At 38.3% G+C, this 21,073-nt stretch overlaps 1 protein-coding gene and 1 long non-coding RNA gene across 6 annotated transcripts in view; one reads left to right on the top strand and one right to left on the bottom strand.

Moving 5' to 3' along the window:
- TMEM108 (transmembrane protein 108) overlaps positions 1-21,073 on the top strand; it is a 366,501-nt gene that overhangs the window by 177,734 nt on the left and 167,694 nt on the right. For 3 of the 5 annotated variants that reach the window (XM_019810692.2, XM_045037582.1, XM_045037583.1), the window contains exon 3: positions 14,780-14,861. In XM_019810692.2, coding sequence (XP_019666251.2) covers positions 14,822-14,861 — 40 coding nt within the window. In that variant the 5' untranslated portion in view covers positions 14,780-14,821. Of the gene's footprint in view, positions 1-14,775; positions 14,862-18,140; positions 18,192-21,073 lie in introns of those variants that run through there. The other 2 variants (XM_003992115.4, XM_045037584.1) reach the window with 2 other exon arrangements.
- Positions 5,175-21,073, bottom strand: part of LOC109491503 — a 96,306-nt gene continuing 80,407 nt past the window's right edge. Inside the window, exons 2-4 of the long non-coding RNA XR_002144894.2 lie at positions 18,538-18,651; positions 10,159-10,333; positions 5,175-5,529 (exon numbers count right to left, since the gene is read on the bottom strand). This is a non-coding gene — a long non-coding RNA (uncharacterized LOC109491503). The remainder of the gene's footprint in view (positions 5,530-10,158; positions 10,334-18,537; positions 18,652-21,073) is intronic.

Raw genomic sequence — 21,073 nt, 5'->3', positions numbered from 1 at the left:
TTTTTATAATTTTTTGACAGAGTGGGAGAGAGGCGTGGAGGAAGGGAGAGAGAGAATCTTAAGCAGGCTTCATGCTCAGCATGGATCCTGACATGGGGCTCGATCCTACAACCCTGGAATCATGACCTGAGCCAAAATCAAGAGTCTGACACTCAACCAACTGAGCACCCAGGTGCTTCTATGTAGAACTTGTTTTAATGACTTTCTATTAGCTCCATTAGTGAGGGAGGGAACTCACCCTAGGGGATGAGCCAAACACGCAACACAGGATGCATGTGATCAACAGCAGTTGATTAGTCACATGTACTCATAGCTGGGGTGTGGGGGTGGGGTGGGGGGTGTGAAAACACTGCATGTCACACAGGGCCACTGGGGAGTTGCACTCAGGAACAGCATGAATAGCTAGGAGTTGTGGGAAGCAGGTTTGTGGTGTCAAGAGGGTGGGGTCCCCCCTGATTCCTGGGGAGGATGTGATTGGCTTGTTTGAATAATTCCACTTGCTTGTTAGGAACTAAAACCTTCTACTCAGGGATAAGCAGGAACTATGCCTGATACCTTTGATAAGGAGAGTTGCTTTGCTAGGGAACCTTATCCAGTGGGGAGTTAGGCCATTCAAGGCCCTCTTGATTTTACCAAAAGTCAAGGCAGCACCTAATAGTATGCTGTAATTTTAGGCTTTATGCCACATACACAACAATCAATTTTCACTAGTTTGGGTAGAAAAAAAAAAGGGCATGTCTTTTTTTTTTTTCCAATTAAGATTACATGGTTCTCATTTAATTATCTCATTTTGCAAGGCAGCCCTTTCTTCCCAAGATTTCCTCTATTTTGTGGCAAGCCCAAGAACCTCAAAGTCCGACTCAATTGCAAGGATCAGTGCTTGGGATAACATCCCCTAAGAAGAGAAAAGAAAACAGGGCCTGGCACTTAGGGAGCATTGGAAAATATTTGAATGAACACATGAACCAGCTAGCAAGCTGAGCCAGGAGAGAAATCCCAACTTCTTCACTGCTTTTGTTTCCGTAGACATTTGGTGTCTTTGGCCATACAGCAGTCACTTTCCACCAGCTGTTGGTGTCCATGGGTTCAATACCACCTTGTCCCTGGTGGTTGAGGAGTGTTGTCTCTCCTCCTTAAATCTGAAATTCAGTCCTCCCTGCCTCAACAGCTGCTGCTACAGACTTTAGGGAAAGTGGAAAGAATCTGGAGCCCAGGAAGCATTGTCCACCCAATCTGCCTTTATCTGAACCACTTTCCCTGTCAGAAATAATAACACAGTTTGCTGCGTTATATACTCACTCATGTTTTTCTGTGCACCCCCCACATACATTTTCCTCAGCCTCTATAACTGTGTCTACATAATTTTCAATTAAATAGCTATTTAAATGTAAACATTTTTCCCAAGTTACACTAGCAACATTCTAAGTGCTCAGTACCACCTATAGTCAGTGTCTACTGTATTGGACAATATAACTTATACAACTTTTTTATCATTACAGAAAATTCTGTTTGAGAGTGCCACCTGTATCAATTTTGTGGATCATTTATGCATTTACTGAATACCTGCTATGTGCTTGACCATATTCTAAGCACTGAGGGCATGGCAGTAGACAAGACAGGCAAAATTTCTACCATCCCAGAACTTACATTTTAATTCACAAATCCTACATCTAAATGTCAGTGTGTATCAATAGCTTGAGGAAGGACGCCACTGGAAAACAGATGGCTAATTGTTCTTAAACATCCTGATTCATCCCCAGTCTGATTTCTTTGAGGTATAGCTCAATTTTCTTCAATTTTTGGAGCTCTGAATTTTACACTCCTGGTTTGGGCTGATTTGCAAGGCACAAATGGCTTACATATTTGACTCACCTTTAAGTATTGACTGTCATTGTTAAATCTTTTAGATTCTGGGTAGAGGTTTATTTGAAAAGTAGTTGTTCTAGGATTTAATCATTTAAATTCATTCTGGCAGCTTGTGTTTATAATTTTAATTCATTGAAAGGTCTCATTTTTATTGAAGTGTATAACCACAACAGAGACTAGGAAATACACTGTAGTCATGTTGTTTTTCTACCACAAATCCATGTTTTAATACATGCCACCCCCCATGTAGGTGTTACTACTCATACAGCATTAATATTACTAGCCTAAAAAGTTGAATAATGGAGATGGGTGACATTTTCAAAGCAGTCATTAGGATTCAAACATACTATGCTAATACTCTCAACAAGAGCCACAAATGCCAGCACCAACAATTCAAACTAATGAACTATAAACATTTGCACACTTGTGAACTGATCAATTGTAGTATGTTACAGTTGAAAGAGACTATGGAAATGGACCTTTCTGCTCTAATTCCCTCTTTCCTCATTTATTGGTCCTTTGAAGATATAAATGATTTATCCAAGGTAATAGTTAAAGAGTAAAACCCTGCCATAGCCAGAAATTCACTTTTGCAGAGGAAAGGTTCTCAGACTTCAGCATGCATCCTTGAGGGCTTGTTGAAGCATAGATTGCTGGGCCCTACCTTGAGAGTTTCTAATTCATTGCTCTAGGGTGGAACCTGAGAATTTACATTCCTAACAACTTCCTGGTACTGCTGGTGGTCTGAGAACCACATTTTTAGAGTCAGTGGTATAAACAATGTGGTTACTGTTGTGAAGTTAATGAAATGATGAGAATGAGCCTACATAGCTAGCCCTAGGGATCTGAGGGTCCAGCTGCATGATCACATCTATCCATGTATCCACTGGTTTTGGCACCACGCAGTGCCACTTGGCTAGTGCCGTGTAAACATTAATGGGGATGTAAACATTCTGGGTCCGATAGCTGCCTGGACTTATAAGACAGTGACATTCCAGCTGTCTCATGGTTAGTAGGCATTTATTTTGATCCGGGAAGATTGAGCCTTGGGGACCCAGCCTCCATCTCTCTGCCTCCCAACTTTTGCCTGCTGTTTCCCTGTCAGTTTTGTCCTTTTTCAGAATATCCTTCCCTCCCCCAGAAAATGAGAACATTGGCCTAATCTCATTTGAGAAGCTGGAGAGTCACATAGTCAAATTGCATTCTTTAGGAAATTTAAAGCAGCAAGTGGTAGATCTTCTGTGGTTTAATGTACTCATCCTCTAACTCCTGCCTCATTGTCCTCACTCAGCATCTTTGTACTTTTTTTACCTTTACTAGTCAGAATCCTTCTTAACCTTGCAAGTTTAGCTCATATTCCATCTCCTTCAAAAACCTTGTCCTGCTACTCTCCAGAAGATGTTATTTTTCCTTCCTCTGAAGGGATAGGACATGTTTCTTGTACTTCTGTGCTCTAAACTCTGTGGAGGTGTTATTTCATTCCCAGAACAACCTTGTAGCATTGGTGTGATACCTGTTTTACTGACAGAAAATGTGCTAACCTTCTTGAGTCTCAGGGTCTAAGTGTTATAATTTTCTAGAATACAGTGTAATAATTTGTCTTATACAAGTGATAAGGGCAAAGCTCTATAGAGTGATTTTTTTTGACATGATATTTGTTCCCCCTGCTAAACTGCACGTTCCTTGAGGGCAGGGATCATGTCTCATTTGCTTTTATTCCCAGTCCCAGTCCCTACTACTAACACAGTACTTAGTACTTAGCAGCACTCAGTATTTTCCAAAGAAGTGGATCTCCAGGTTAATTGTTGTTTATATTGTATCTTCCTGCCCTGATTCTCTGTGTAGTTGGCTTTGGTCCCCAAAAAAAGGAGATCCTTTCAGTGTGGTTTATCCTCCCTGATCCCACACAGAATTTGTGGCCATGGCTGCCTCCTCTGTTTTCTCTGTGAATGCAGTCTTGGGGAAAAGGGACATCAGTCTACCTTGGGAAGAAGTGATTTGGGATTAGGGTTGTTTCAGCTTTATGCCAGTCTCTTAGTCTGTACGTGGCTTCCACACCCTCTTGACTTCACTGAACCACATTCTCTCTCCCTTTTAGTCATTATCTCCTTAATCTTCCTGACATCCCTGGAAGCCAAGTAGCAAGGACAAGTGAGAGGTATATCAAAGATAGACTGGGTAAAATATCACACAAAATTCACGTTGCATGAAACTTGAATCGCATGAGAGGCTGTGGATCTAAATATTTAAGAAACACTGAATCAGTCATTTCTGTTTTAAACATAACTTGCAAATGTGGTTTCATCAATCATCCTACTTCCTTCATCTCCCATAAAATGCCAGTCTCAGGAATGAGAATAAGCAGCGCTGGCCTCACTGTGGCTCTAGTGCTCTTTTAGGCTGGGGTAAGTGTCCCTGGTTCTTGATTGCACAGTAGAATCCCAAGGGAATCTGATTTAATCTACCCAGTACATTCCTCCAGGGTTCTAATGTGTAGTCAGGATGAAGAAGTACTAGATTAGGTTCTTGGTTTCCAACTTTGGTTGATCATAAGAGCCATCTTGGGAGCCTTTTCGATTGCTCCATCTAAGAACCTGGGAATTAGAATTCCTGAGGAAAAGACTTAGGAATCTATCTAAAAATAGATTCTGACCATCAGCTAGTCTTGGGAATACTAATTTGATACTTGTAGATATTTCTTCTCGCCCTTCCAGTTATCAAAGTAAGGTCTAATTATCATCATAGTTAAGTGGGCTGGTTAAGGCCCTCACAGGTGAGATGAAATGTATTATTTTACTCATGCTTCCTGGAGCAAGGAATAAAGTTGAGAATTATCAGAAATGCTTGGAATATTGTGACTTCACTGTGGGACTGAACTTGCCCACACGGATCTTACCCATCACCTTAATTCCTACTCTTCAGGTAATGGCTATAAGTGTTCCTCTCTTCCCTAGGTATTGTGGGCAGCATAGTAGTGACTTCCTGCTCCTGTACCACATAGGGAGTGACTTGAACACTACCAACACTGAGTTGCAGGACATCTTTGTATTGGGAGCAGACAACACTGCATTCCTCTGATGGCCTTGCCCGCAGATTGAGGTAGAATCTATAGAGCCTCAAACTTCAGGCTGTATCTGTTTTATATTGGCCCACCTCACTCGTACCCGCATAATTTTTCATTTCATTATAATTTTTATTCCAGCCATACATTCAACAGACTCTGCATCTCCTATGGAATCACCAGACATAAATTACATATTTTGAAAGATTAAACCAAAGCCATAAATTAAAACCGTCTTCACACTAACTCAAGAATTACAGAAGTCTTTATGTGGATTGAAGTTGGATGGGAGAAGCTCAGGACAAAGAATGGCAGGGAAAAAAGACTGTTCTTGAGATCAAAATTAAAATTTAGCAAGGACTATGATATTAGGAATAATTTCACATACTGAAATGTATTGCTTGTTCATAGCATGCAGCATTATTTAAATCTTCTCTCCACATGTAAAACATGGTGATAAGAGTTTGCCTGTTTCATATGGCCTTCCCTCCCTTTCCATTGTAAAAACTTGGCACATCTTTTAGGACAAATGGCTGCTTCCCAAAGGAAATACACATATTCTTAGGTTCCAAAATTCAATTTCTAAAGATATTTTTCAGGCACTGCAAAAGAAAGAAAAAAAAATGAATGTGTTTGCTGTGGACAAGAAATAATCTTTTTCATAAACAGTCCAGTCAAAATGATAAAACATCCTCCTTTAGCATTTGGCATTGCTACAATATCATTTAATTCCCTGAACTCAATGTATAGTTTTTAATCCCAAAACCATAAAAGAGGGAGTGTGGTATGTGTGCTTCACCTTGCACAAGCACCTTTCTGTCTCCTCAAATGAGATAAATGTCCTTAAAACACTTTAATGCCATAAAAAAGAAGTCTATGTCATTCTAATAAGCCTCAAGCTCCTGGTCCTATTTTTACCCCCTTGCTGACTTCAGTGGCTGTGGACCGCAGAACACTCTCCCCCAGCAAATGCAAATAAACTCCAGCTGGTCTTGAACACTCAGGCAATTACTTCTCAGTCCTCCAAGCAAAGTCTACATTAATTGATTCCTTTTCGTAGGCTTTTCCTTAGTAGAAGGGATCTGTTTTTGCCCTTCTGTTTGGAATTCAGCATCTCATGGATCTGACAGACTCCAATATTGTCTTTTATTTTTCAGAGAAGAAAATATGGAGGGGAAGAGAGGGAAGGGGCACTACTGAAGTGTTTTTTATCCTTCAGAGTTTACTGAGTGAGATCCTGGCTCCAAGGGTGGAGGGTAGATCTGCGTGCACTGCTTCCTAAGTCAGTACGGTTCTCTCCTCAGACAGACATTTATTCTCCTCCTAGTTTACTAGAAAAGTACTCATGCAGGTTCTGCACCATGAAAGCCTTTATAAATCAGAAATCACACAGTCCTATTTCTTTTGGCTTGTAGTCTTGCCCCATATGAATTAATTGCTAGTGTTTTAAAATAGAGAGAAATGTGATGTATGGCTTCTCTTGAAAATTTAGGGAAAAATTTTTTTGAGAAGATTTTTCAGTTTAAGGGAAAAAAAGACTCCTTTTCCTACTGACAATTGGCTAGGGCCTAAAAATACCATTCCCTTATGCTTTCAAGTTCACCATAGTCACCACTATTCCCTATAGACTCCCAGGACTGAGACAAAGTGACAGGCTATAGTCAGGCTCACAATGTCGATCATAGGTTCAGAGGAAAGTGAAATATTTCTTGCTCAAAACTGACAAAATTTGGAAGAACGATTGGGAGAGCCACAAGTTTCAGGAAAAATTATAAGAACATCTATTTCTTTATGGAAGTGAAGGATATTCTTGTGTTAAATATGCAGATCATCTGTATGAAAAGAATTTGACTAAAAACCTTTTCTAACCCAAACTTAGCCCTGTGGATACATGCATCTATTTGTGACTTATGATGTAAGTGAGCCTGAGAAACCTTCATATTTGCTTTCCTGAAGTAACCCACTGCTCATGATACTCAGGCCCTGGGGTAACTTGCTGAATATCAGTTCCTTTCACTTTCCTGATTTTGTCTATCCTCACAAGACCAAGAGCAGCAGTCTGTATGCCATTAGCTTGGGGGAAAGGGAGAGACAGAAGCAACGTACTAGATACACAGGAGGTGCTTCACTTAATTGAGTTCTCTCAGTAATCTTTTTTTTAATTATTTATTTAAGTTCAAGTTAGTTAACATACAGGGTGGTATTGGTTTCAGGAGTAGAACCCAGTGATTCATCACTTACATATAACACCCAGTGCTCATCCCAACAAGTGCCCTCCTTAATGCCCATCACCCATTTAGCCCATCCCTACACCCACTTCCCTTCCAGCAACCCTCAGTTTGGTCTGTCTATTTAAGAGTCTCTTATGGTTTGCCTCCCTCTCTGTTTTTATCTTAATTTTCCTTCTCTTCCCCTGTGTTCATCTGTTGTAGTTCTTAAATTCCTCATATGAGTGAAATCATATGTGTCTTTCTCTGATTGGCTTATTTTGCTTAGCATAATACTGTCTAGTTCTGTCCACATTGTTGCAGATGGCAAGATTTCATTCTTCTTGATGGCTGAGTATTCATTGTATATATACTACATCTTCTTTATCCATTCATCAGTCGATGGACATTTGGGCTCTTTCCATACTTTGGCTATTGTCAATAGCGCTGCTATAAACATTGGGGTGCATGTGCCCCTTCGAAACAGCATTTTTGTATTCTTTGGATAAATAACTAGTAGTGCAATTGCTGGGTCATAGGGTAGTTCTATTTTTAATTTTTTGAGGAACCTCCATACTGTTTTCCAGAATGGCTGCATCAGTTTCGTTCCCAGCAGCAGTGCAAAAGTGTTCCCCTTTCTCTGCATCCTCACCAACATCTGTTGTTGCCTGAGTTATTAATTTTAACCATTCTGACTTAGGTGTCAGCCTCATTTACAAATGAGAAAGCTGATGATCAGGCAAGTTAAGTAACTTGCTTAAGATCACATAGCAAAGCTACTCAGTGGTAGGCCTGCCTGGTTCTTTTTCCTACAGCATGGTCCACCTGCTGCTCATTGAAATGCTTTCCCTGAGTTACTACTTAACACATGACTTGAGCTTTTATTATGGGTTGATAAGGAGCAGCCATGCCAAGAATAAATAATCTGTTCATATTCCATGAATATTGAATGAATATGAGGAATTCCATCCTCATACTAGGATGCTAATGCTTATCAAAAATTGTCTAATGATCTTTTCTTAGAAGTTAGTGATAGAAAAGGGTTGTATTCCTGAACAAAATGCAAACTGTACCTCTATGCAGCCAGAAAAAAAATTATGCTATCTTTTTTGCATTTACTTCTAGGAAGCTCCAAGACAAAAGTATTATTGTTTCATTGCATTTTATGATAAAATTGATTTCCACTTTGTCCACATAATTTTGGATCTCCCTTTCTGATATTATTAATGTGCTTTGATGTGTTAATCTGTTACAAGTTGCATCTAGTAGTAAGCCTCCTCAGATAACTTTTTAAGGAAAACAAAGGTATAAATAACAACCTAAAGTTCAACTTGTACCCATAAAAATAAATTCTAAATTTAATTTAAATAAGACACTGGATTTAACAAAAGGGACTATCTGAGTAATATCCCAAAGTCTTTGTTTCATTTCTAGCTTAGAGAAAGCACAATTCAGAGATGGTTGGTAAGCTCTGGCCTAATGTGTCATTTTCTTGTTTTCTGCTATTAGGTATTCACTCTGAGCACTTGTTGTGTGCCAGGTACTAGGGCAGGTGCTTTGCATGCATTGACTGGTCTTTGCAGCAAGCATATCAAGTACCATTCTTACCCCATTTACAAACAAGAAATCCACCAATCAGAGAAGTCTAGAAACTAGCTCAAGGTCTCACATCTGGTAGATGTGATGTTGAGCAAAGACTGAGTTTTTGGTGTCTGTGTCCTCGCCTATAAAATGGAGATGTATGCCCCTTTCCAAACTTTTGTGCAGGCCTGTGATGTTAGTTGTTATTTGAACTCTCCTATTCTTCTCCCCCGACCCCCTTCATCATTTTCCCAAAGGACACTATTATAAGTGTTGGCTGTTAGTTTAATCAGTTCTTCCTGAGTCCTAAAGAGATGGGGAGCCATTGTTTTGTTTTGTACCAACTTTTATTATTCACCTGAATTGTTGGTCATCTTTATTCTTTGCCTCGCAAAATATTTTAAAGCTCATCTTAAATATAGTTGGTTCTCATAATTCATGGCAGTTATGTTCTATAAAGTTTTCATAAATACTGAATAGTAAATACAAGCCATTGCTCTTAGGGGAAATAAAGGGTTAGGTTCCTGTGAGCCTGAGGTCACAGTTTCGTCAGTTGATCCATATGTAACCTTGTTTTCATGTGTTGTTGTTTAAAGACACCTTATGTAATATATATTATTAATTCATTAGCTTTGAACTCACAGCCAATAGCACCATAACCCATGCCTTGTTGCACTTAGGAGCCCTAGACAGCACTTCAGCACTGTGCTTGCAGGCAATTTCAAATAGAACAATAAAAAGCCCCCAAATGTTAAAAACATAGTACTCAATAGCCTATGGAAGGGATAATTGTTCACAGTATGAGAGCTAAAACAAGAAGACAAACATAAAGATGACGACAGATCATTGCCTTGTTTGACCTCAGCTGGGAACATGTGTTTTGGACAATGCAAGCATGTATGCAAATGATTGCTAAGGCACCATGAGGATTAATTTGGGGATTAGGAATAAATTTTAGGGATTTTAACTCTTTGCTTTTTGTAAGATAAACATTTTTTTTCTAGGTTTTTATGTTTTTTTTTTTACTTACAGTTTTTGCTTTGTAATTTTTATGTAATAAAGTTTATGTTTTTCTTGTTGCTTCAAACTTTGATTTAGATTTAGCAAAGCTTCTCTACTCCCAGTAGAATTTGCTCTTTCTTCTAGTATTTGTATACATATTTTACATTTAAAGGTCTGGTCCTTTGAATTTATGCTGGTGTGTAATATTTGGAAGTTAGTACAATTTTATCTTTCCCATATTATTCTGCTAATCTCTCAATGTTTACTTAAAAGTTCTTTTTGCCTATTAATTTAATATGCTGCTTTTATCATATAAATTTCCATATATAATTGGGTCTATTCATGTGTTAATACCAAATTGGCTTGATTATGTATGTAGTGGCCTTACAGTTTGTTTCAGTGTCTGGTAGGGCTGACAGTCCCTCTTTCCCCTGTCCTTACCTTATTGGGTTTTTGTGTTGTTGTTTTCCAGGATTTTCCTGGCTGTTCTTCCTTATTCTGTATGAACTTGTTATTTCAAGTCAGTTTACACATCACATATCAGAGCTTTTCATTTGGCTCTTCATTACTTCTTCTCTGCTACATGAACATTTCTAATTGCAACATTTTAAGTGACCTATGAAAGAGAAAAATTACCCTTCCTGAATCAGTGGAATAGATAGAACTGTTCCATTTAAACCAAAGCGGGGAGAAGTAGGATTCTTTTAGGCTCACCTTCTTTAAGAAGTGATTCAGGTTACTTGTACCTCTTTGTTTTCCCTGAGCCTAATAGTCAGTGAGATCCCCACCTGAGCCACTGTATCTGCATGTTTGGGCAAATATTTTCATCCTCCTCCTCTCTTCAGTCTCTTCGCTGTAAACTGTACTTTCTTAGAATTTCATCCCAGATATTAGTTGTCTTCCTTGGAGCTCCTAAATTATTCCCTGAGGGACCAGATACAATGAATGTTTCCTACTATATGGTTAAAAAACGGCTTTAGATGGAATCTCATTGTGCCTCTCTGTCTATCCAAAGCACAACTACCTACCCAAGAGACTCAGGTGAGAAACCATTGTTAGAACTAAGTGAGTTTGGTTAGGTCACAAAATGAATACACAAAATTCAGTCATTTTCATATAGAGGCAGTTAGAAGATATAATGGAAGCAGAAATTCCATAACAGTGGCAAAAAAATATGTGTATATATATGTGTATATGTGTATATGTATACATGTATATATGCATATAAAATGTATATAAAATGCCTAGGAATTAATTCAATAAGACTATAGAACTCAAATGAAGGAAAAACACTATAAAACTCCACAAAACTATTAACCATACTGGAATTAAAATAATAAAAACCCACACAAAAAAAAACAACTCCACAAAAAGACCTAAATAAAGATTAATTTTGAATAAATACAAGCCATGTGGTGCTTATAGTTGGGATACCCCTGTATAACCCAGATGATACCAAGTGCCCAATTTATGAGCTCAGTTGTTTCTTTGATATGTGAATAAAATGGCTCTATTGTATATACTGTCGAAAGTCGAACAGTTTCTCAAAAATCTCTCAGCATTTTTAGAGATGACTGAGGGGCTTATGTTCTCCTTAATCAATATAAACTACAACTGTTTCTCTGCTCTCCTGTTATTTAATCATGTATTTATTCATTCATATATTTAATCACTTTACAATTGAGTGCTTGCTGTGTCCTAAACCCTCCATAGATGCCCACTAACCGTTGCTTAGGACTCGTATGGCTCCTTTCTATTCATGGCACCCTTGTCTTGGAACATAGTCTCTTCTGTCATTGCCCATCTGAGCACCACTGATGTAAGGCTGTTTTGTACAAGACTTTTGCCGAGATTTTTGAGGGTACTAGTGGTGGATAAGCATTGTGGAGGGGAAGAATAGATGTAGTGTATAAGTAAAAATAGCATAAAACAAAAATTAAATGTTACACATCTTAAAGTTTATGGGTCATCCCCTCTGGGAAATGTCTCACTTTATCTTTTATTCTTGGGTCCCACCTACTCCTATCTTTTGGAGTTGCCCTTTTTCTGTCTCTCAACATGTCTTGTGTATCCTCTCTTTAGCCTCTGATTTCTGGACTGCTTAGCCCCTATTTCCTACCTTAGAGAACTGAAATCTGTTATTTTTACAATGGAGAACAGTTGATCTCTTTTTCTCCCTCTTGCTCATCCAGATCACTCTCAGGGGGGCTTTAATTAGTCATTGAGCTATTGTGCCCATACCCAAAAAAGTGCTTCTTCTCACTCTCTGAAAAGAATTCTTTTGATCTTCATAGCTACAATTTTTAAAATTTTATTTTTCTCCTCACTACACTCAGGTTTTGAAGAGATCAAGTCTTTACCAAATTAATAAAGGAAGTAGAAGATAATTACATCTATAATACCAATGATATTTTTTCTGGAATTTAATAAAATGATAAAGTTAATTTAGGGGGAAAACATACTCAAAGAACAAGATAAATCATAAAAAGTAATAATGGAGGACTAACTTTACCAAGAGTTTAATTTAAACAACACTTATTATTATAGTAGAAGAATGAACAGAGATGTAAAATGTAACACAGAGTCCAGAAACAGATCTAAAGGAAATAAAAAATACCAGAAGAAAATACAGGCGACTATTTATGTAATCCTGGACTAAAGAAGGCCTCTCTAACCATGGCTGTGTGTGGATTGGTGTGTGTGTGTATCATTCTTACAAAAAGAAAATGTTGTTTTACAACATGGATGGACCTAAGAAACATTATGCTAAGTGAAAGAGCCATATACAAAAACTATGCATTGTATGATTCTATTTATGTGAAATGTACAGAATGAGCAAATGTGTATAGCAGATTAGTAGTTGTCAGGGGCTGGGAAGAGAGGAGAAGGAAAATGACTGCTAATTAAACATAGGAGTTTTTGGATTTTGTTTTTTAGGGGTTTTTTTTTTTTTTTTTTGTTTTTTTTTTTAGAGTGATGAAAAATGTTCTGGAATTAGGTACTGGTGATGGTTACACAACTTGAATATATTAATGACCACTGAATTGTATATTTAAAAGGCTGAATTTGGGGCACCTGGGTGGCTCAGTTGGTTAAGCAGCCGACTTTGGCTCAGGTCATGATCTCGCGGTCCGTGAGTTTGAGCCCCACATCGGGCTCTGTGCTGGCAGCTCAGAGCCTGGAGCCTGTTTCAGATTCTGTGTCTCCCTCTCTCTGATGCTCCCCCGTTCATGCTCTGTCTCTCTCTCTGTCTCAAAAATAAATAAACATTAAAAAAATTAAATAAATAAAATAAAAGGCTGAATTTAATAATACATGGATTATATCTCAGCACAAACATTTTAAAGATAAATCTGTTCCACTTGGGATATTATGAGAAAATATAGGGAATGGCTAAAGAAAGGGTTAAAGAAAAAGATATTCAATGACATTTGTTAAGGATGGTGCGTCAGGCTCTATCCAGGACCTTCAGGACAAGTATAGGGAACCATGCAATGGGATATAACAGTTGGGGAGAGAGATTGGGCTCAACTCTGAACACAGCTTGGGCCAGTGGCCATTTATAGCCAAGGATCAGGGTGGGGGTCAGTGGATGGAAAATGACTAAGAGGAAACATCAGGGGCAAAGGGTTTTGGCTAAACTGACCTAACAAGATTCTTGCTAAAGACAGGCCAGGGTAATTATCACCTGGGGCTTGATGGATACTGAGGGTGGAGGGTTCTGGTCAAACTGAGTTAGCAGGTGTTCTTGCTGAAACTAGGTGTTATAAGTGTGTGAATGGACCTAAGAGAAGGTCCAGGAGCCTGACTAAAGGATCTTTGTCAAATGTGAACTAAAAATTTTAAAAAGACAAATGATGAATAAACATATAAAATGCAAATTAAGGCAATAAGATGAAATATTTGCTTATTTATTGGCAAAGATGGAAAGAAATTATAAATTTCCATCATTGGGTAGGTTGTAGTGTAATGGATATTCCCACTTACTGGTATGGACAAAGGGTAATTTGGCAGTATATTTCAAAAGCCTTGTGTCCTCGTGGTTCCATTTCTAGGGATTTACCTTAAAGAAATACTGTGTGCCATTTAAAATAAAGTAGTAAATAGTAACACAAGAAAATTTTTCTGCTAGGGAGAAAAATTAGAATGTATAATAGAGGCGGCTCCTGACTGGCTTAATCGGTAGAGCATGTGACTTTTGATCTGAGTGTCATGAGTTCCAGCCCCTCGTTGGATATGGAGCCTACTTAAAAACAAACTAAAGTATAATAGATAAAATGAGACAGATCGATAGAAGTGCATGTTGAAAGGCTGGAGAGATAGGTAATTTGTATTTCCTTATAGATTCTTATCTCTATTTCATTTAGCTTTATTTTCCAGATATTCTATACTGGATTATCTGTTATAACCAGAAAATAATGGAAAAGTTATTTAACATAATACAACTTAACATGTGGTAAAGCTTTTTGGGTGGTTTTGTTTGGTGAACACCATAAAAGAAATGAGATAAGAAATTTTTTGTTTTTCCTGTTTCAAAACTAGAGATTCAGGAGAAGCTAAGTGGAAATCCTCAAAAGTTCCAGTCAGACTCTCACTCTCTAATTGCCCACATGAGTTTCCTTCAGTGGTGTATAGAGTTTCAGTATTTAACCAGTCGATGAATTGGTATTTGTATAACATAGACTGTTGTAAATTAGACTCTGATGGGGCCGACTGGATGGCTCAGCTAAGTGTTGTACTTTGGCTTAGGTCATGATCTCACTGTGAGTTGGAGCCCCGTGTTGGGCTCTGTGCTGGCAGCTCAGAGCCTGGAGCTTCTTCAGATTCTGTGTTTCCATCTCTCCCCAATCCCCCTCCTCCCCGCCTCCTGCTCATGCTCTGTCTCTCCCTCTGTCAAAATTAAATAAACATTAAAAAATTAAAAAAAAATAGTTGCTGGTGTATCCTTATTCCAAGAATTTTCCTCTTCAAAGTCAGGTATTTTAAGGATGGAGTTCTTTTTGATTGACTTGAATTATGTTCCCCAGGTGTAACAATTTTCTTCTCCTGATTTCCTAGACAGAATCATGAATAAACTGGAGGACAAGCAGGACCAGATGATACCATGAAGAGAAGTTTACAGGCCCTCTATTGCCAACTGTTAAGTAAGTTGATGTCACATTTCTTTTAGAATATACCAATGTTATTGTTTGTCCACTGCCAGAAATTTAATACATTTTCTGAAGGAAGACCAGGGTTTTCTCAATAGAAAATTTTCCCTCTGTTTGATCTAGGTAGTTAAAGTGTCAAGCATTAAGTCATTCTATTGCTTTGGGCATCTGTTGTGATGTAGATTCCATTATAATAATACTAAATTGGCATGTTAATCATAGTTTATTCAAGGATGAGTGTCAAAAACATTATTGTTCTTGGTTTTGTGGCAGAATAAAGGGTTCCAGTATGACCTTCTGTAGGTTCCTTATGAAGAAGGAATGTTAGGCTGTGTTTTGTGGATTTTGTCACATAGAACTTGTTACCATTCGGTGACTATACAACCTTTAGTTATGTGTGTTCTTAAATAATGAATGATTAAAATGTGATTTCTTTAGGTTTGGTGGTAGAATGAATAGCGTTTATGACTTTATGCATGTTGCTCATGTGTTTGGGGGGGTTGTGCCACAAATCTCTAGTTGGGATTGCAATTGTTAATGAACGTAAAAACCAATACCAATACCAGTGGTGGGTTTGATGTTCAGATTTACCCACTTAAGACAATAGACATTGCCCATTCCAGTCAAATCAAAGCCATTGGGTTGGGAAAACCTGGAGTTCACTGTGTTTGTCTGGTTCTTGCTGAGGTATAAAAAAGATCTATCTTTCCTACACTGCATGGTTCCTTTTTAAATTTGGCCAAGAAAATAACATAAGGAGAGATTGAGATGCAAATCACCAGTTGGCCCTTAGAATTTATCAGTTCAGGTTATGTTGCACTTCCAGTGCAAAGCACTTTATTTACAGAAAGTATTCTGGTTAGGTTTTTTAATTAACTTATTTCTGCTACTAAATTCTAATCCCTGAAACACAGATCACATCAGCCTCTTTTCAGCTGGTGAAATGTCACCAAATTATATGGACTCTTTCATGTTCTTTTTCCATGTATTCTATAGGACTGTGGGTTTGTTGCCTTTTTTTTTTTTTTAATAGTAAGCTGGCTTGTTAGAAAAAAAGGCTTTACAGATTGAAGAAGCAGTCAATCAACTAATGATTAACTCTACCTTGATGGGAGAGGGATCATTTAAAGGTTAAAAAGGATTATACACACACACACACACAGATACACTCCCCATCAAGAAGGGAAAGCAAGCTTTGTAGGCAGAAGAAACAGGAAATGAAAAAGAGCTTAGTAGATTTGGGAGGCAGCAACATGTTTGAGTTCATCACCTATGCTGGTTGTATGCCCCAAAGTTCAAGTAATATTAAAAGGTCATGTATTATTTGAAAGGCATCAGGTAAGTATTATATGAGTCAGAGATCAAGTGTTGGATGCTAATGAGGTCCATCCTCCCAAGTAGAGCCTATATGAAAGCTGAAAGAGTTTTCCTCAAACATCTGGATAGCTGCAGAAGTCAACTTTGTCTTAACAGTTTCATTGTTTGCAGCCTTGCCTTGAAATGCAAGCAGCCCAGAGTAGGTAGTTTCCTGCTAGTTAGGAGGTAGGTGTTAGTGACTCTTAATAAACCACCCTGGTTACTAGGTAGCTGACTGTGGGAGTCCAGCTTTGTACAGAGCTGGGAGGGTGGAGCACTCGGGCACTGGTCAATTAGTCTCACTTCAGAGAATGGTTTTCACAAGTTCATGGAGATGAGGGGTTGTTATTTATAGCATTTTTTTTTTCTCAAGAGAATTGGATATTTTGTAAAACCCTTAGCTAAAACTCTGGCTCAATTCACACTCAATAGCTCGTATGTGTCATGGGTTAGCCAATTATTAAATTACGCCTGGATTAAAGTTATCCACAAACAGTATATTTTTTTCAGTGTCTAAAATAGACTTGAGAACTAGAGTTCTCTAAATATAGACTTACCATGTTACTTTATGTAATTCAGCAAATTGATGTTTTTAATTTGGGGGGAAACCTGGAAGAGTGTTCTGGTTATATTTTGTTCCGTAACAAACCAGCCCAGAACTTTGTAGCTCAAAACAACAACAGTCACATATATTGCTCATGAACCTGCAATTTGGGCAGGGGTTGGCGGAGACTCCATAGTGTCTAGGATCTGGGCTGGAGGTTGGACAGCCTGGGGCCTGCCAACATCTTTTTACCCTGAGGCCTTTTCACATGACTAAGTGGGGGCTTCATGTGAGGCAGCATAGTGGCCTCATGGTAGTCAGACTTCTTGTATTGCAAATCATGACTGTGAGGCCAGGGCAAAACCTACAAGGCCTGTTATGAATTGGCTTGGAAACCTAAGAGTAATACTTCAGTCACACTGTATTGGCCAAAGGAATCACTTAGACCAACCCTTATTCAAGGGAAGAGTTATTGAACGCCAGCTCTCAAAGGGAAGATTAGTTAAGAATTTGTAATCCTCCTTAGTCTACTACAGAGAGTATTTGTTTAAAAAAAAAAAAAGCAACTACTTACTAATGGACATGAGTGAGTTCATGAGTCATCTTTATCATCAAAGAAGCCACTCCCTCTTGAGTGCCTACTGTATTCACAGACATCTGCCTATTAGTTTATATCATGTCATTCATTCCAGAGGCAAATGCTTCAAGATAAAGAAGTGTTAACCGATGAGTAAGTTAAGGACTGTCCCAGAGTGACCAAGTAGTGAGTGATGGAGTTGGAATTCACATCCAAGTCTCTCTGATCTCTTTGTTCACACCTGTTTTTTCATCCTGCCTGTGTGTCTCCACCACATACAGGAAAAATCAGTAGTGTGACCTCTGTGCTGTCCATATGGCTGGTTAGAGGCGTTCTGACCCATCGTTGGTAAAGTTTGCATCCTATTAATGATGACAGGTGAAGCTTTAAGAAAAAAATCCAGGCTTGGGGCGCCTGGGTGGCTCAGTCTGTTAGGCGTCTGACTTCGGTTCACGTCATGATCTTGCTGTTCAGAGTTTGAGCCCCACGTCAGGCTCTGTGCTGACAGCTTAGAGCCTGGAGCCTGTTTCAGATTCTATGTCTCTCTCCCTCTCTCTCAATCTCTCTCTGCCCCTCCCCCGCTCATGCTGTTTGTCTGTCTCTCAAAAATAAACAAACATTAAAAAAAAATCCAGGCTCTCTCTGGATCATTGCATCACAATCAGTAGTCATTGGGGCTTATGTGTGTCTGATAGGGGCTAAGAGATGCAGTCTTTGGCAGACTGTGAAATTGAGATTTTAATATTTTACTTGTATTACAACTGACTGTGTCTAATTTGTTTTATTTCTTGAGCTCTATTCCACAGTGCAGCATTGAGTGTTTCGTCCTGCCAGTTTTAGCTCTTTGGTAAGGTTTAACACATTTTATATGATACTTTGAAACAACTGAAATCTTGAGGGTGAGGGTGGTGGTGAGAACCTTCACGGTTATGTAAAAATCAAGAGCTGCATTCATTTTTCTTTTTTACACCATAAAGTAAGTATGAAGCTAATGCTAAGAATACCTGAGTTTTTGAGTGGCAGACCTGGGTTCAGATCCTCACCCTACCACTTAGTAGGTGGCTTATGTTAGAGAAATTACTTTACCTCCATGTACCTCATGTAAAATGGGATATGACCACCCATACATAAGATGGTATTGAGTGAGATAACACAGCACATAGAAGACCTACAGTAAATGTCAGTTTTCTTACCAGGTCTTCTGTCTCCAAGAGAGAGGTACAACCTAACCAGGATCTCTACTGTAACATTTACATGGGACTTTCTGATTCACCAAACATTTTCGCAGAATTTGATCCTCAGGATATCTATTAAGGCAAGGGGGACATTAATTATCATTAGTCACATTCTACAGAGGAAGGAGTTGACATGATCAAGACTGCTTTTCCCAAGCCATATCACAATTTTATATTAAAAAAAAAAAAAGAAGAATGGAAAGTAAGGAACATCATCAAAAACCTTTAAGAACATGACACTGCTGGGGAGGCACTGAGTCCTGAGTTAGCAGATTTGATCTTTGCCTAAGTGCTAGATACTTTGCTACTTGGTTAACAATACCAAGATAATTATTATGAGCTTATGAAAGTAAGTTTTTACATACCAATATCTATTCAAATTAAAGTTGTTCGGGTAGAGTCAAGGAGTGGTTATATTTAGTAAGTTAAGTGTTGCTCTATAATCAGGCATTTGTATTTCTTGAATCACACTCTGTATTATTATTGATATATCTTGCTTGCTGTTGAATGTCTTGCATATACTGAATTAACTGAAGTTGACTCATGTGTTCTGTCTTCATGGTTTGTTTCTCCTGATAAGTGAGAGGAAATTTTTCCCTAAGATTGAGGAGGGAGAGTTGATATAAATAGTAAGTTTAGGTCAGTTTAGATCCAAACAAGTATTGAGTCCAGAAACGTAGGCTCTTCTAGATTTAACAAGCAGTCATAAACATACTGCAGTATGGACACATATGAAATGAAAGATGTTCATCTCCTCCACTGCCATTGAAGGTGTCTTCCCTTGCCTTTTACTGCTTGTTCATAATATCCACAGACAGTAACAGTGTGGCAACCATGGTTAAGGGTTTGGATTCTGGATTAAGACTGCTTGGGTTCAAATCCTGGCTTACCACAAATTCTTTTCCAAATGATTTTTACCCCTTCCCATACAAAACATACCAGTTGAGTATGCCTTCACTGCCAGTAGCTGTTGGGCTATCTGTCTACCACCCCTTGCAAATCTGTCACTCTTGAGGCTACTAAAGATTCTGCTCTTGTTGAAATAAAACAGCATGTCCTATTTAGTAGCTAAGAGCAATTTATTAGCCTGCATTTCTCTCATGCTACCACCAGTGGCTATAATAATGGTAATAACACATTTGGTATTCATTCAGCCTTATGGAAATGGATACATCCGTTTCATCAAAACTGCAATTAAGTATTTCAGGCTAGATTATTCTGATTGGCTTTCATCAATGTTTCTCAAACTTGGCTTTAAACTGGAATCACCTGGAAAGCTTTTAACAAATCCCCTTGCTCAACCCTACCCTATATCAATTAAATCAGAATCTTTGGGGGATGGAGTGGAAAGTGTGGCAACTGGACATCAGATGATTCTAATACACAATCAGAGCTGAGAATCACTGGCTTACAGCAATGGTTTTAAATTTAGTCATGCAACATCATCACCTGAAGACTTGTTTATACACAGATTGCTGGGCCACACTCCCAGAGCTTCTGATTCAGTAGATGTGGGGTAGGGACAGTAATTCTTGCTTCTAAGTTTCTAGTGATGCTGAAACTTTGGTCCAGGGATCACACTTTGAAAATCACAGTCTTAGACTTAAGAAAGGCTATCCTGGAGCAACAGGAAGCTTTCAGCTTTCATGTATCACTTGAGCTGCCTAGTGGTGAAATGGATCTTGGAACAAAAGCAGGGTGAGTTAGAAATGAAAAGGAAGGGAGAGATGTCAGGGCAGGAACTAGCAGAATCACAATGTTGTAGAAATAGGAAATATTAGAATTTGAAGTTTCATGTTACTCTTCATTGTACACTGGAAGTTGGTTTTTACTCTCAACAATGCCAAAGGCACAAAAAGTGGACTAGGTAGAATTATATATAAAGCAAAGGGAAAACACAAGAATGGCCCTGGGGCCCCATTTCGGAACTCGATTTTATAAGACTATTTCTTCCTCAAATCATGCTGGATAATTCTTTTGCAAATCACAAATTTGAGGTTGGATTTTTTTGTTGTTGTTATGAAAAGTCTTGCAAATGTTCTCTAGAGAAAACTGGTTTCTTTCGTTCTGAAGAAAAATTCATTCACAGAAAAAAATTGAGGAAGTTAACACTTTCAAATGTGACATTAACCCAGGAAGTTAGGCATCCTTAATATGTTCTGCATCCTTAAATGTGTTATATTGATTTAATGTCTTTTACATTTTAAGTTGTGATTTTTAAATTTGCATAAGTCAACAAACTCTTTTATGCAGATTAAACAAACCTTAATAAGACCTTCTCATTGTAACCAATTCTAGTGAAGACTGAGGAACAAAATATTTTAAAGAAACAATTTTATGACTTTTGAGTACTTTCTATTACATGGTTGGCAGGAATGTAGATGAGGGAAGTCATGCTCACGCTTGGGAGAACTGTTGACACTCAAATTTAAATGTTAACTCTTCATGAGTAAATTCAGTTTTCTATATGAAAGTACTTTTGCTAAAACATATG

The sequence above is a fragment of the Felis catus genome, chromosome C2, assembly GCF_018350175.1.
Source record: "Felis catus isolate Fca126 chromosome C2, F.catus_Fca126_mat1.0, whole genome shotgun sequence".
Classification (NCBI taxonomy): domain Eukaryota; kingdom Metazoa; phylum Chordata; class Mammalia; order Carnivora; family Felidae; genus Felis; species Felis catus.
This window is presented reverse-complemented; position numbering and strand designations above follow the sequence as displayed.